Source organism: Gorilla gorilla, chromosome 1 (genome assembly GCF_029281585.2).
Source record: "Gorilla gorilla gorilla isolate KB3781 chromosome 1, NHGRI_mGorGor1-v2.1_pri, whole genome shotgun sequence".
In the NCBI taxonomy this organism is placed as follows: Eukaryota; Metazoa; Chordata; class Mammalia; order Primates; family Hominidae; genus Gorilla; species Gorilla gorilla.
The window spans coordinates 231661548-231675817 of NC_073224.2; the positions used below are offsets into that span (position 1 = coordinate 231661548).

At 49.7% G+C, this 14270-nt stretch overlaps 1 protein-coding gene across 4 annotated transcripts in view; it reads right to left on the reverse strand.

Moving 5' to 3' along the window:
* Positions 1-9813, reverse strand: part of CA6 (carbonic anhydrase 6) — a 33289-nt gene extending 23476 nt beyond the window's left edge. For 3 of the 4 annotated variants that reach the window (XM_055383833.2, XM_055383830.2, XM_063706582.1), the window contains exons 1-2: positions 9716-9810; positions 6259-6438 (exon numbers count right to left, since the gene is read on the reverse strand). In XM_055383833.2, coding sequence (XP_055239808.1) covers positions 6259-6438; positions 9716-9806 — 271 coding nt within the window. In that variant the 5' untranslated portion in view covers positions 9807-9810. Of the gene's footprint in view, positions 1-6258; positions 6439-9715 lie in introns of all 4 variants that reach the window. The other variant, XM_019037140.4, reaches the window with a different exon arrangement.
* Positions 9814-14270: the final 4457 nt, after the last annotated feature.

Genomic DNA, 14270 nt, shown 5'->3' on the forward strand with positions numbered 1-14270 from the left:
CTGAAAGCAGATGGGAGCCGAGGAGCTGAGGAGCCCAGCAGAGCTCCCTAAATGGACAATAAGCACCACAGGAGAAATGAGAGAGGTCCTCACAATTTCCCCAAAACACAGCTCCCGGGAGACGGTGTGTGTTACTTCTGGTTACACTGACAGGCCCACACAGGCCCAATTGGAAAAGAGCCACAACCCTGAGCCTGTTACTGTGCTTTTTTAAAAATATTTTAATTGAGACAGGGTCTTACTCTGTCACCCAGGCTGGAGTGCAGTGGCATGACCTCAGCTCACTGCAGCCTCGACCTCCCAGGCTCAAACAATCCTCCTGCCTCAGCCCCTCAAGTAGCAGGGACTACAGGCACACACCACCATGTCCAGCTAATTTTTAAGTTTGTTTGTAGAGACAGAATTTCACCATGTTGCCCAGGCTGGTCTGAAACTCCTGGGCTCAAGCAATCCACCTGCCTTGGCCTTTCAAAGTGCTGGGATTATAGGTGAGCCACGGCACCTGGGCAATATATATTAATGGATCAGTGCCGGCACCTGGGCAATATATATTACTGGATCAGTGCCGGCACCTGGGCAATATATATTAATGGATCAGTGCCGGCACCTGGGCAATATATATTACTGGATCAGTGCCGGCACCTGGGCAATATATATTAATGGATCAGTGCCGGCCCACCAACTGTTACTAGTCTGCAGCAAAACAGAGAAATTGGGAGTTCATTTTAGAAATTTTGTAGCAATTTGTCTTTGTTTCAACAGCCTGTGTTTCAATTTGAATTTCTCTTTATTGAAATGTTGAATCTAATTTAAATTTAATTTTAAAATGAGGAGGCCAGGCCCGGCAGCTCACACCTGTAATCCTAGCAATTTAGGAGGCCAAGGCAGGCAGATCACCTGAGGTCAGGGGTTCAAGACCAACCTAGCCATCATGGCGAAACCTCGTCTCTACTAAAAATACAAAAATAACCCAAAAATATGGACAAAATCTATATAAGGAAAATCACAAAACTAATTAAATAAATCAGGAAGAACTAAATAAGTGGAGAAATATTCCATGTTCACAGATAGGAAGACTTAATACTATCTCAATGTCAATTATTTCCAACTTGGTCTATATGTTACCAAAAACTGGTCCCAATCCAGACCCCAAGAGAGGGTTCTTGGATCTCACACAAGAAAGAATTTGGGGTGAGTCCACAGAATAAAGTGAAAGCAAGTTTATTAAGAAAGTAAAGGAATAGGCCAGGCACAGTGCCTCACGCCTGTAATCCCAGCACTTTGGGAGGCCGAAGCAGGCAGATCACTTGAGGTCAGGAGTTCAAGACCAGCCTGGCCAACATGGCGAAACCCCGTCTTTACTAAAATTACAAAACTTAATGGGGCATGGTGGTGCATGCCTGTAAACCCAGCTACTTGGGAGGCTGAGGCACGAGAATCACTTGAACTGGGAGGCAGAGGTTGCAGGGAGCCAAGGTAGCACCACTGCACTCCAGCCTCAGAGCAAGATTCTGTCTCCAAAAAAAACAGAAGTAGTGGAATAAAGAATGGCTGCTCCACAGGCAGAGCAGCCCCAAGGGCAGCTGGTTGCCCGTTTTTATGGTTATGTCTTAATTATATGCTAAACAAGGGGTGTATTATTCATGCCTCCCCTTTTTAGACCACATAGGGTAACTTCCTGATGTTGCCATGTCATATGTAAACTGTCATAGCGCTAGTGGGAGTGTAGCAGTGAGGACAACTGGAGGTCACTCTCGTGGCCATCTTGATTTTGGTAGGATTTGTCAGGCTTCTTTACTGCAACCTGTTTTATCAGCAAGCTTTGTGACCTGTATCTTGTGCCAACCTCCTATCTCATCCTGTGACTGAGAATGCTTTAACCTCCTGGGAGTGCAGTCCAGTAGGTCTCAGCCTTATTTTACCCACCCCCTGTTCAAGATGGGGTCACTCTGGTTCAAACGCCTCTGACATTACTATACAATCAAGCAAGCTCTTGGTAATTACCCACATGGACTGAAAACACACAAACCCACACATGGAATTGATTGATTGATTGATTGACTGATTGATTGATTGATTGAGAGAAGGTCTTGCTCTGTCACCCAGGCTGGAGTGCAGTGGTGCAATCATAGCTCACTGCAGCCTTGACCTCCCAAGCTGCTCAAGTGAGCCTCACACCTCAACCTCCTATGTAGCCAGGACTGTATGTTTGAGCCACCATGCCAGGCTAATTTTTTTATTACTTTCGTAGGTCTCACTACATGGACCAGGCTGGTCTCAAATTCCTGGGTTCAAGTGATCCTCCCACCTTGGCCTCCCAAAGTGCTGGGGTTACAGGCATGAGCCACCATGCCTGGCCTGCATATGGGTTTTATAACAGCTTTATTCATAACTGCCAAAACTGAGAAGCAGCCCGGATGTCTTTGGATAGGTGAACGGATAAACTGGTTCATCCAGGCAATAGAATATTCAGCACTGAAAAGAAATGAGCTATCAAGCCATGAAAAGACATGGAGGAAACTTAAATGCATATTGCTAAGTGAAAGAAGCCAATGTGAAAAGGCTACATGCTGTGTGATTCCAACCATATGACATTTTGGAAGAGGAAAAACTATAGGTCAAATAAAAAGATCAGTGATTGCCAGGTTTTAGGAAGGAAGGGAGAGATGAGCAGGTGGAACACAGGATTTTCATGACACTGAAATGATTGCTCGATACATGTGATTAGAAACCTGTCAAAACCTGACTGGGCGCGGTGGCTCATGCCTGTAATCCCAGCACTTTGGGAGGCCGAAGTGGGCGGATGACTTGAGGTCAGGAGTTTGAGACCAGCCTGGCCAACATGGTGACACCCTGTCTGTACTAGAAATACAAAAATTAGCCAGGCGTGGTGGCACGTGCCTGTAATCCCAGCTACTGAGGAGGCTGAGGCAGGAGAATCGATTGAACCCGGGAGGCGGAGATTGCAGTGAGCCGAGATCGCGCCACCGCACTCCAGCCTGGGCTACAGGGCAAGACTTCGTCTCAAATAAAAGAATCTTGCAAAACCAAAAATTAACAAATCTTTAATACGTCATGTCAACTTTACTGTTAAGCTTAGTGTTCATCAAAATCTCATTAGATTCAAAGTTTGTAGATTAGTTTTTTTTTCCCCCTTCAGTAGAATTCCTGAATGTGCTTGGAGCTTGCTGAAAAGTAGCCAATGGCAATAGCCAAATAACTTCAAAAGCTAAATTATAAAAATCTTTCCAAATACTTTATATCAGGCTGGGCACGGTGGCTCACGCCTATAATCTCAACACTTTGGGAGGCCGAGGTGGGCGGATGACTTGAGGTCAGGAGTTCAAGACCAGCCAGGCCAACATGCTGAAACCCCATCTCTACAAAAAATACAAAAATTAGCTGGGGGTGGTGGTGTGCGCCTGTAGTTCCATCTACTCAGGAGGCTGAGGCATGAGAATTGCTTGACCCTAGGAGGCAGAGGTTGCAGTGAGCCAAGATCATGCCACTGCATTCCAGCCTGGGTGACAGAGTGAGACTCCATCTCAGAAAAAAACCCTTTACATCGAAAAATAGAATTATGGCCAGCCTTGGTGGTTCGTGCCTGTAATCCTAGCACTTTGGGAGGCCAAGGTGGGCAGAGCACTTGAGGCAAGGAGTTTGAGACCAGACTGGCCAGTATGACAAAACCGCATCTCTACTAAAAATACAAAAATTAGCTGGGCGTGGTGGCGCATGCCTGTAGTCCCAGGTACCAGGGAGGCTGAGGCAGGAGAATTGCTTGAATCTGGGAAGTGGAGGTTTCAGTGAGCCAAGATTGCACCACTGCACTCCAGCCGGGGCGACAGAGCAAGACTCCATCTCAGAAAAAAAAATTGTTTTTAATATATATATAATTAATGTGAACTTTGGGTCCACTCTAATGTCCGACATGCTGTCGTGCGAGGTGAGAACCCCAAAGGAACAGGCTTCCGGACCACAGAAATTTGAGCAGAGCCCTAAAGGAAGAAGGTACAGGGTCCTCTGGAAATTGGGAGGAGGGAGCCGCTGCAAGCCCCTTGGGAAGCTGGGCTCTTCTCCTCCATATGCCTTCCCTCTTCTGGGCCCTCAGCACGAAGCCCGCACTCAGCAAGGGTTGCCCATAGAGATCCTCCATCAATGATTGCTTCCCACCCGCTGTCCAGGGAGGGTGAACAAAGCCACTGCCTTTGGCCTTTGTGCTTCGCCCCTTCTCCACAAGGAGAGGACAAGGAGGGGAGGAAGAGTTCCGCCTGCCAATCTGGAAGCATCAGAGAGTAATTTTGGAAACAAGAGCTCGACATTATGATGAAAATGAGGCTTTTGTTCATTCTTTGTGTATTTCAGGGCTCCTGGCCACATAAACCTGAGTCCTTTTACAGACAGAGCTTCATTCTCCAATTTGCTACTTTCACCAACCCTATAAAGGACAATTGGTTTTCTTTCTTTTTCTTTTTTTTTTTTCTTTGAGATTGAGTTTTGCTCTTGTTGCCCAGGCTGGGGTGCAATGGCACGATCTTGGCTCACTGCAACCTCTGCCTCCTGAGTTCAAGTGATTCTCCTGCCTCAGCCTCCCGAGTAGCTGGGATTACAGGCATGCGCCACCACGCCCAACCAATTTTTGTGTTTTTAGTAGAGACAAGGTTTCACCATGTTGGCCAGGCTAGTCTCGAACTCCTGACCTCAGGTGATCTGCCCGCCTCGGGCTCCCAAAGTGCTGGGATTACAGGCATGAACCACCTCACCAGGCTGGTTTTATTTTCTTGATTGTGCAAGATAAGAAAACTAAGTCCTGTGACCCTTTTTTTTTTATTTTAAAGAAACAGTCTCGCTCTGTTGCCCAGGGTGGAGTACAGTGGTAATCTCGGCTCACCACAACCTTGACCTCCCAGGCTCAAGTGATCCTCCCACCTCAGCCTCCCGAGTAGCTGGGACTACAGGCACTCACCACCACTCCTGGCTAATGTTTTGATTTTTTGTAGAGATGAAGTCTCACCAAGTTGCCCAGGTTGGTCTCAAACTCTGGCATCAAGTGATCCTCCCACCTCAGCCTCCTAAAGTACTGGGTTTACAGGCATGAGCCACCATGCCTGGCCAAGTCCAGTGACTGTCCTATCGTTGTGTGGCAGGCAGGGAAGTATCTCAACCCAAGCAGGAGTGAGAGAGTGCAGTACCTAAGAAGGATGTGGCCAAGAAACCTGACATCTGGGGGTGTGAGCCCATCTTGGCCATTAGACAGTGTGTGGCCTTGGGTGAGTCCCTCGACCTCCTGAGGCCTCAGACTTCCTGCCTAAAAAATGCCCCCTCCTGGGGTGGTCGTGAGGCTCAGAGGAGTCGAGCCAACTTGGAAAATCAGGAGGATATTCTGCACAAGTAAAGCACAGATTTCACAGTTTCCAGGCCGGGCCTGGTGGCTCGTGCCTGTAATCCCAGCACTTTGGGGAGGCTGAGGTGGGCAGATAACTTGAGGTCAGGAGTTCCAGACCAGCCTGGCCAACATGGTGAAACCTTGTCTCTACTAAAAATACAGAAAAAATTAGCTGGGCATGGTGGTGCATGCCTGTAATCCCAGCTACTCAGGAGGCTGAGGCAGGAGAATTGCTTGAACCCAGGAGGTGGAGGCTACAGTGAGCTGAGATCACGCCACTGCACTCCAGCCTGGGCAACAGAGTGAGACTCTGTCTCAAAAAAATAAATAAAATTTACAGTTTCTTATATCTGATTCCTGAAGTGGGGCATCCCCACAGCCCTGCTTTTTCTGTCTGACCTTCACCTTCTTTCTTGTAGGGATCAGAAAGCCAGAGCTTTCTTCTTAAAACTCTGAGAAACCCTGGTCCTACCTGTCAGGTGCTTTGAGCTGAATAGACTCAACATAGGAAATGTGGAAAAGCTGACCCAAGGTGATGGACAAAAAGCCCCCGTGGGAAGGGTGGCTTCAGCAGCACAGCCTGTCCTGCCTGTCACCTGCTGGGTGGGTTGGGTGAGCTCGGGTAAGAGGATAACGCGGCAGGAAGGGACCAGCAGGGAGTTGAGTCGAAAGACGGATGCTGCCCTCTCTGGAAGAGCCACTAGGTTTCGGGGCCAGTCAGCCCTCATGTTCGACCCTCATGTTCGAGGCCTCCAGCTCTGAGGCCGTGCTCTGTGTCTCTGTGCAAGCCATTCCTGGCAGGGACACGTGTCATCTGCCTTCCCCTGCAGGCTGCCCGTGGACTGGAGCCCCTCACCACCCCTTCCTCTTACCTGTGTGGCCATTGTTGACCATGGGGAATTCTCCTGCCTGGGTCTCATAGCCTGTCAGGTTGAGCCCCTTCAAGGCGGGGTTGTACCGCACCTTCGTCCTCTGTAGGTTGATGGGCGACTGTCTCTGGCCCCCACAGGCGGGATAGTGCTGTGGCCAGTGCGCTTCGTCCAGTGCCCCTTCTAAGACAGGAAAGACACAGTTCAAGGGGCTGCCTGGCCGCGCCCACTCTGGAGGAAGCTCACCAGGCCAGAGGCCAGGGCCTGCTGGGCGGGGACCCACGGAGGCACCTTCCAGAAAGCAGAAGCAGGTCCCCCAGAAGGAGGCCAAAAAGACAACAAGGTCAACTCCAAGGACTCTGGTGTTTGGGGGGCTTTGGTGCTAACCTCCAACTTTCCTGTGGCAACTGCTGGCCCTGGGAGCAAGACTTAGTGTTTTGAAATCAATGGAAGTCTTTTTTTTTTTTTGAGACAGGGTCTCGCTCTGTCACCCAGGCTGGAGTTCAGTGGTGCAATCTTGGCTCACTGCAACCTCTGCTTCCCAGATTCAAGAGATTCTCCAGCATCAGCCTCCCGAGTAGCTGGGATTACAGGCATGCATCACCACGCCTGGCTAATTTTTGTATTTTTAGTAGAGACGGGGTTTCACCATGTTGACCAGGCTGATCTCTAACTCCTGACCTCGGGTGATCCACCCACCTTGGCCTCCCAAAGTGCTGGGATTACAGGCGTGAGCCACCGTGCCCGGCCTGAGAGTCTTATACGTAAATTCTTGCTCTCATTTGACTTATTTCCAGCTGGTGAATGCATGGAGGGATCTTTGGCTTTGCTCGTCCTGTGCTGCTCCAGGGGCCTCTTCCTCATTTTCTCCCAAGGGCCCAGTTGTCCTTCCATGCCCCCAACAGGAACACAGCCCCCACCTCCCCATGCTGCAGGAACCCCCGACCACTATTTTCTTGCTCCAGCCCCTTTTATGGATTCCCGTATGGTAAAGACCATCTAGGTGTCTACACTTATGGATTCAGGGAAACTAAGGAAGCATCGGGTTCCAGGACGACCTAGAATGAGTACTTTTTTAAAATTCATAAGGAGAAAGTTTATCTTTTCAGAGAGGGTTGATAATGGTAGGGGACAGAGTAACATAGGTGAGTGATTATCATGGTGACTTGGCTCCCATACAGCTGTGGAGCTTGGAGTCAGCCACGTGACATGGAGAATCCCACCTCTGTTCCCTGTTCGGGGGTAGCTGTGTGGTGAGTACACAGCTTGTTTTAAGAAAGGTGTTTGTGGCTGGGCACGGTGGCTCATGCCTGTAATCCCAACACTTTGGGAGGCCGAGGCGGGCGGATCACCTAAGGTTGGGAGCTCGAGACCCACCCTGACAAACATGGAGAAACTCCGTCTCTACTAAAAATAAAAAACAATCAGCCGGGCGTGGTGGCACATGCCGTTAATCTCAGCTACTTGAGAGGCTAAGGCAGGAGAATCATTTGAACCCAGGAGGCAGAGGTTGCTGTGAGCCGAGATCGCGCCACTGCACTCCAGCCTGGGCAACGAGAGTGAAACTCTCAAAAAAAAAAAAAAAAAGGTGTCTGTACTAGGGCCCTCACCGCTTTTTGGTTTGTAATCAAGGCAATTGGCCTGGAGCACAACGCCTTCTCAGAGCAAGATGCTTTGGCCCAGGGCACTGTCAATGCCGGAACATCTCTCAGGTTTCCCTGGAAGGCATTTACAAAAGCTACTCTCAAGTTCTCCTGGAGCCCCTAGTAGTTTTCCAGGAAGCCCACTGTCTCAGAGGCTGGGCAGAGCCTGGGAAGGACAAGGACTTCATTGTCTGAATTCTCTCTTCCTTCACCTCTGAACCACCTGCCTGCCCTGCTTGGCCAAGTGAAGCAGAATGCCCCAGGCTTCCGAGGCACTGCCATGTGTAAGATCACTGTGCTCAGGAACAGAGCGGTTGTTCAGAGCTGGCTGGACTTTCTGAACCTCCCAGGATGTCCCTAATTCCGTTGCCCTTGACTTAACAGATCACCCTGAAGGAATGCTTCCGGAGCAGCTGAACTGGGGCAGACTCTGCAGGAAGCAGATGTTTGTCTCACTTCCTGCATCAGCCAGGGGCCACCAGCCTCCTCATGGGCCCCAATCCATGGTCCCGTACGGAAAGGAGGGGGATGTGGGAAGAAGCTCTCCTCACTGCCCCTGGAAAGGGCTGTTTAGTGTCCACAAAGTCCACAGACACGGCCTTCTAGCTTTGGCTCACATGTGGACCAGAACCCATGTTGAATGCCAGGATTTTACATTTCACATTTTAAAAGTCTGGTTTGGGGCCTGGCGTGGTGGCTCACGCCTGTAATCCCAGCACTTTGGGAGGCTAAGGTGGGCGGATCACTTGAGGTCAGAAGTTTGAGAACAGCCTGGCCAACGTGGTAAAACCCCATCTCCACTGAAAATACAAAAGTTAGCCAGGCACGGTGATGAGTGCCTGTAATCCCAGCTACTTGGGAGGCTAAGACATGAGAATCACTTGAAACCAGGAGGCAGAGGTTGCAGTAAGCCGAGATGGCACCACTGAACTCCAGCCTGGGCAACAGAGCAAGACTCTGTCTCAAAAAAAAAAAAAAAAAAAAAAAAAAACCTCTGGTTCTGGCAGCCCACAGATCAAAGGGAACTGGGTCCTTATGTCAAGATGTTCTGGGTAAACTGCCTACCATGAAATTTCCAAGAAAGAAGGTCTCGCAAACCCCACAGCACCTTCCGTGAGGTTACCGAGAGTCTTTTCTAAGAACTTTGTTTTCCACTTACATGGACCAACAAAGCAAATGGTTTTACAAAGAGAAGCAGTGAGTGTGCTTTTGAACCAGCCAACACCGTGGATGGAAAAAAATTTAAAGCAAAAAGCCTGTAAGTAAATCAGGAGTTTGTGAAGGGGAAAGCTATTTCCTTCTTTTCCTTATTTGAATTTTAAGTTCAGCTTGTTCTCCATACCTTCTGAGACACTGAAAAGGTAACATCTGAAGCCACAATGAGCAGACCCCCAACATACGGCAGGTGGGCTGCCTGGCCATCCTGTGAAATGCCCTAAAGGAGGACTCTTGGCCGGGCGCAATGGCTCATGCCTGTAATCCCAGCACTTTGGGAGATGGGCAGATCACCTAAGGTCAGAAGTTCGAGACCAGCCTGGACAACATGGTGAAACCCTGTCTCTACTAAAAATACAAAAATAAGCCAGGCATGGTGGCAGGCACCTGTAATCCCAGGTACGTGGGAGGCTAAGGCAGGAGAATCACTTGAACCCGGGAGGCGGAGGTTGCAGTGAGCCAACATCACACTACTGTACTCAAGCCTGGGCAACAGAGCAAGACTTTGTCTAAAAAAAAAAAAAAGAAGAAGAAGAAGTGCACTTGTCCTGTTGTAAGGGCGTGAGGGTAACTGGGGGAGCATGCAGAAGCTAGGGGCTTACCTGAGTAGGTCCAGTCAGACCCATGCTGGGCCTGGCCACCCAGCAGGAACAGGGACAGCAGAAGCACCAGGGCCCTCATCGTGCTGCACATCTGTAATGAAGACTGATTCCGGCGAAGCTCTTCTTTTAAAGGCTCAGAAACTGTAAATAACAATTTACAATTGATCCGCCCAGCTGGCTAAACCACCCTTTGCTGCACCCACTAAAACAATAACACCCTCCCCATAACAGCACTTCTGGCTCCGTGCATTGCGCCAGGCAGCCCCAGCACCTGCCTGATCTCCTCCCACGTCAATTTCATATCCCGTCAGTCCATGGGTTTGGTTGTTCAGTGTCTTAGGAACACCTGAAGGGCCACACAGTGCAGCCATTGTGGACAGGTGACCGCGGAAATGGGAAAAGGCCCAAGGCAGGGAGAAGCAGGATGAAGGACTTTCCTGGACGTCGGACTTCCCATGCTCTTTCTCCTGACATTAGAGATCTGGGGACTGCTGATGGGATCACCACTGCCTGCAAACCCTGCCCATCTCAGTCATGGGCACAAGCCACCGCTGCAGACATGTGGCTGCCCTCAGCTGGGCATCCAGGGAGATGGCCTGGCCTCCATGTTTGGACATTTCATGGTCCTCTCCTTAAACCAGTGGTTGATCCTGGGTCCCAGCTCATGAGCCACATTCCAATGCGTGCCTTTATGCCATTCGAGCTGGTGTGGGCGTCTGCATTTCTACATGGATTTGTTCTGACACCTGCAGGGCGCTTGGGCACACCTAAGCCAATCAGCCAATTGCCCTCGCAGGATCCATGGATTACCTAATCCTGTGTATTCACTTGGCTAGACAGTCCCTGAAATTAGCTGAAGGAGAAACTTTTGAGTTTATGCCTGCTGACAGGCCAGCGTTTCCCATGCCCTTCCACAAGGTCAAACACAAAGGGTAGCCGGAGCTCCTGTAGGGGGGCTACCATGCTGCCGGACACAAAGGGCCGCCCCTGCCTTGTTGTGGGGAGCTGAACCCCCTCCTGGCCTAGCTTAACTCATTGTCCACTTGGTCCTGGAATGGCAAACGTCAGCAGGCCTTCACAACAAGGATGTTAGCGGTGAACGTAGGCCTCCCGAATACTTCAAAGACTCCCCACTGTCATTTAATAGGGAACATCAGCTGCTGCAAAGAACTTGCTGGAAACTTCCATTTCTAAAGCTCAAGAGCTGAAAGAATCTCAGAGAGAGAGCAAAGCATGTTCAAGGACAAGGATTCTGAAACTAGGCAGGATCTGTGCCACCTGCTAACTGTGTGACCACGGGCAACTCAGTGCTCTGTGCCTCAGCTTTCCTTCCTTCTTTTTTCTCTTTCTTTCTTCCTTTCTCTCTTTCTTTTCTTTCTCTCTTTCTCTCTTTCTTTCTTTTTTGAGACAGGGTCTCTCTCTGTCACCAGGCTGGAGTGCAATGATACGATTTCAGCTCTCTTCTCTTGGACTCAAGCAATCCTCCTGCCTCAGCTTCCCAAGTAGCTGGGACCACAGTCGCATGCCACTACGCCCTGCTAATTTTTGTACTTTTTGTAGATACAGGTTTTCACCATGTTGCTTAGGCTGGCCTCAAACTCCTGGACTCAAGCGATTCTCCCGCCTCGTGCTCCCAAAGTGCTGGGATTACAGGCGTGAGCCGCCACACCTGGCCGCCTCCTTTCTTTAAAAGGAGTTAGTGATAGCACCTCCTTTGTGGGGATTCGGCAATAAATGTGCCTGCAGTAGTTGGAGCAGTGCCTGGTGTGTAGCAAATGGCATTAGCATCTATTCAGACCCCTCATTTTATAGGAAAAGGAAGTGATTTATCATTGCCACCCAGCTGGTTAGTGAGGGAACTGGAGTTTTCCTCCAGTCTCCAGCTTATGGACCAGTTTGCTTCAGTCTCCAGCTTATGGACCATTTCTTTGCAAAAATGAGAAACCTACTCTTCTGTCCTTGCTAAACCAGTGACGCCCACCTGCTGACTCCCAGCCCTGTGGAAAGGGCCACCTTGTAAATCACAAGGCCCCACCTCTGCTGAGGAGACCAAGACCCTTTACAAGCCCAGGCAGGACCCTTGACATCAAACTGGCAGGAAAACACGAACTCAGTCATCTGAATTTTTTCTTGGGAATCTGAATTGGGAGACCCAGAAAGAATCAGGGAGCTGCAGGCAGGCAGAGACCAAAATGTCAGGCTGTCATGGAAGCCTGGGAGGACTGGATGAGCCCAGGCGAGGGGAACTGGAGCAGGAAGGAGCTCAGAGAAAGCCTGGGCCAAGGGGGAGGGGAAGACTGCCCAGAGAGGGAGGAAGGAAAGGGCCCTGGAGAGTCAGAGAGAGGAGTGCTTGCAGGAGAGCGCAGTGAAATGCAGAGGGCCTACCACTCCTGGCAGCTCCCAGCCCCACGGGTCTCACTGCCCTGCGGTGAGCATTTGGGGCTTCCCAGGAGAGCTCTGGGGCGTTCCTTGCCTCACACAGCTCCTTAAAATACAGTGCACATACTGCATCTGTGAAGCCGTGATGCCAGCAGCCCCTCTGCAGAACTGCTGTGCAGCGTATCCACCCATCACCTCTGAAGCTTTGCCCTGGTTTTGTCTTTCGCTCAGGCAAGAGCCTGGACTGGCCAGCAACCTGTTGACCTGGCTGGTGTTGAGAATTGGTGTGAAAGTGAGTAATTAAGGCAATACGGGGGTCAGATCAGATGATGGCCTCTTGGAGAAGCAAGGCCATCTGCCAACGAGGGCATATTTCTAGAGAGAGGGTCCCCTCCCTTCGCTGTGCAGCACACTGCCAAGGACGTACTGGACCCAGAATCAGGTGTGGTCAGTAGTGTTGCCTATTTTCTGACTCCTTGTCTACTTCAACCCTGAAATTTTCCATCACCTTTGAACATGAGTCTTCTTCTTGGATTTGGGAGGCACATTGTTTGTTTGGGTTTGCTTTTGTTGGTGGTGGTGGCAGTGGGTTTTTGTTGTTGTTGTTTTTGGTTTTTGGTTTCTTTTTTGAGACAGGGTCTCACTCTGTTGCCCAGGCTGGAGTGCAGTGGTGCAATCATGGCTCACTGCAACCTCCCAGTGCTCAGGTGATCCTCCTGCCTCAGCACCCCCTTCCGCCTCAACCCCTCCAAGTAGCTGGGACAACAGGTGCATGCCCTATGTCCGCTCTGTTTTTGTTGCTTTTATTTTTAGTGTGTCTCTCTATGCTATGAGCTTCCTTCTGCCTTCATCCAACCATATCCTTGGCTGATCAAGGTTGTTTTTTTAATTCTAAACTCCTATTTTTCTAGGGCCGATGGTTGGATTGGCTGTCGGAGATGAGTTGACAAGTTTATCATTATTACAACATCAGGTCAAAGGGAGAAAGGAGCCTTTGTTCTTCCTTGCTTCTACCACTGCCCCCCGACAAGGCCCACTGAGGCAAGGAAAAAGAAGGAGGCAAGGAGGCATGGCCAGCCCAGGTGGGCAAGAAGGCACCATCAGCCCAGGTGAGCAGGGACAGATCATGAACCAAATGACTAGGGAGGCACCATTAGCCCAGGCTGCACAGGACCAGCATAAAAGAATGAGTCTGGCAGGCCAGGCACGGTGGCTTACACCTGTAATCCCAGCACTTGGGGAGGCCGAGGTGGGTGGATCACCTGATGTCAGGAGTTCAAGACCAGCCTGGGCAACATGGTGAAACCCTGTCTCTACTAAAAATACAAAAATTAGCCAGGCATAGTGTTGCGTGCCTGTAATTCCAGCTACTTGGGAGGCCGAGCCATGAGAATCACTTGAACCCAGGAGGCAGAGATTGCAGCGAACTGAGATCACGCCACTGCACTCCAGCCTGGGCAACAGAGCGAGACTCTGTCTCAAAAACAACAACAAAAACAAACAAAAAACAAACAAAAAAGAAAGAGTCTGGCTACACAAGAATATGCTTATTTGGGTGTAAGTAACACAGAAAGGCTATTGTTCTGTTTCATGCAGGAGTGTGAGCTCATCCTGAAGAATGAGTCACTCTGAACAAGTACGTTCTAGATGGTTACAGGCTCAATCCTATGTAAGCACCAAGATGTTTAAAACCTCTAAAATGTACGGTACATTTTTAAATAGATAAAGCTGAATTTTATTAAACTTTTCTTAATGACTGAGTCCCACTAATATGAACATCAATTATTCTCCTGCATTGTAATATATTGATGTCTGCTGGGCCTATAACATATAACATATATGTATAATTCTCCCTGCAAGAAACGACCCCTGGCCAGGCACAGTGGCTCACACCTATAATCCCAGCACTTTGGGAGGCCAAGGGGGATGGATCACCTGAGGTCAGGAGTTCGAGCCCAGCTTGGCCAACATGGTGAAACCCCGTCTCTCCTGAAAATACAAAAGTAGTCAGGCATGGTGGCATGTGCCTGTGATCCCAGCTACTCGGGAGGCTCAGGAGGGAGACTCCATCATCTCAAAAAAAAAAGAAAGACAGGAAAGAAATGACCCCTAACTGTAGTTTTTGGATTTCTTTTACCAGATACTGAGAGGGGAAAGTTAGCTGGCTTAATTGATT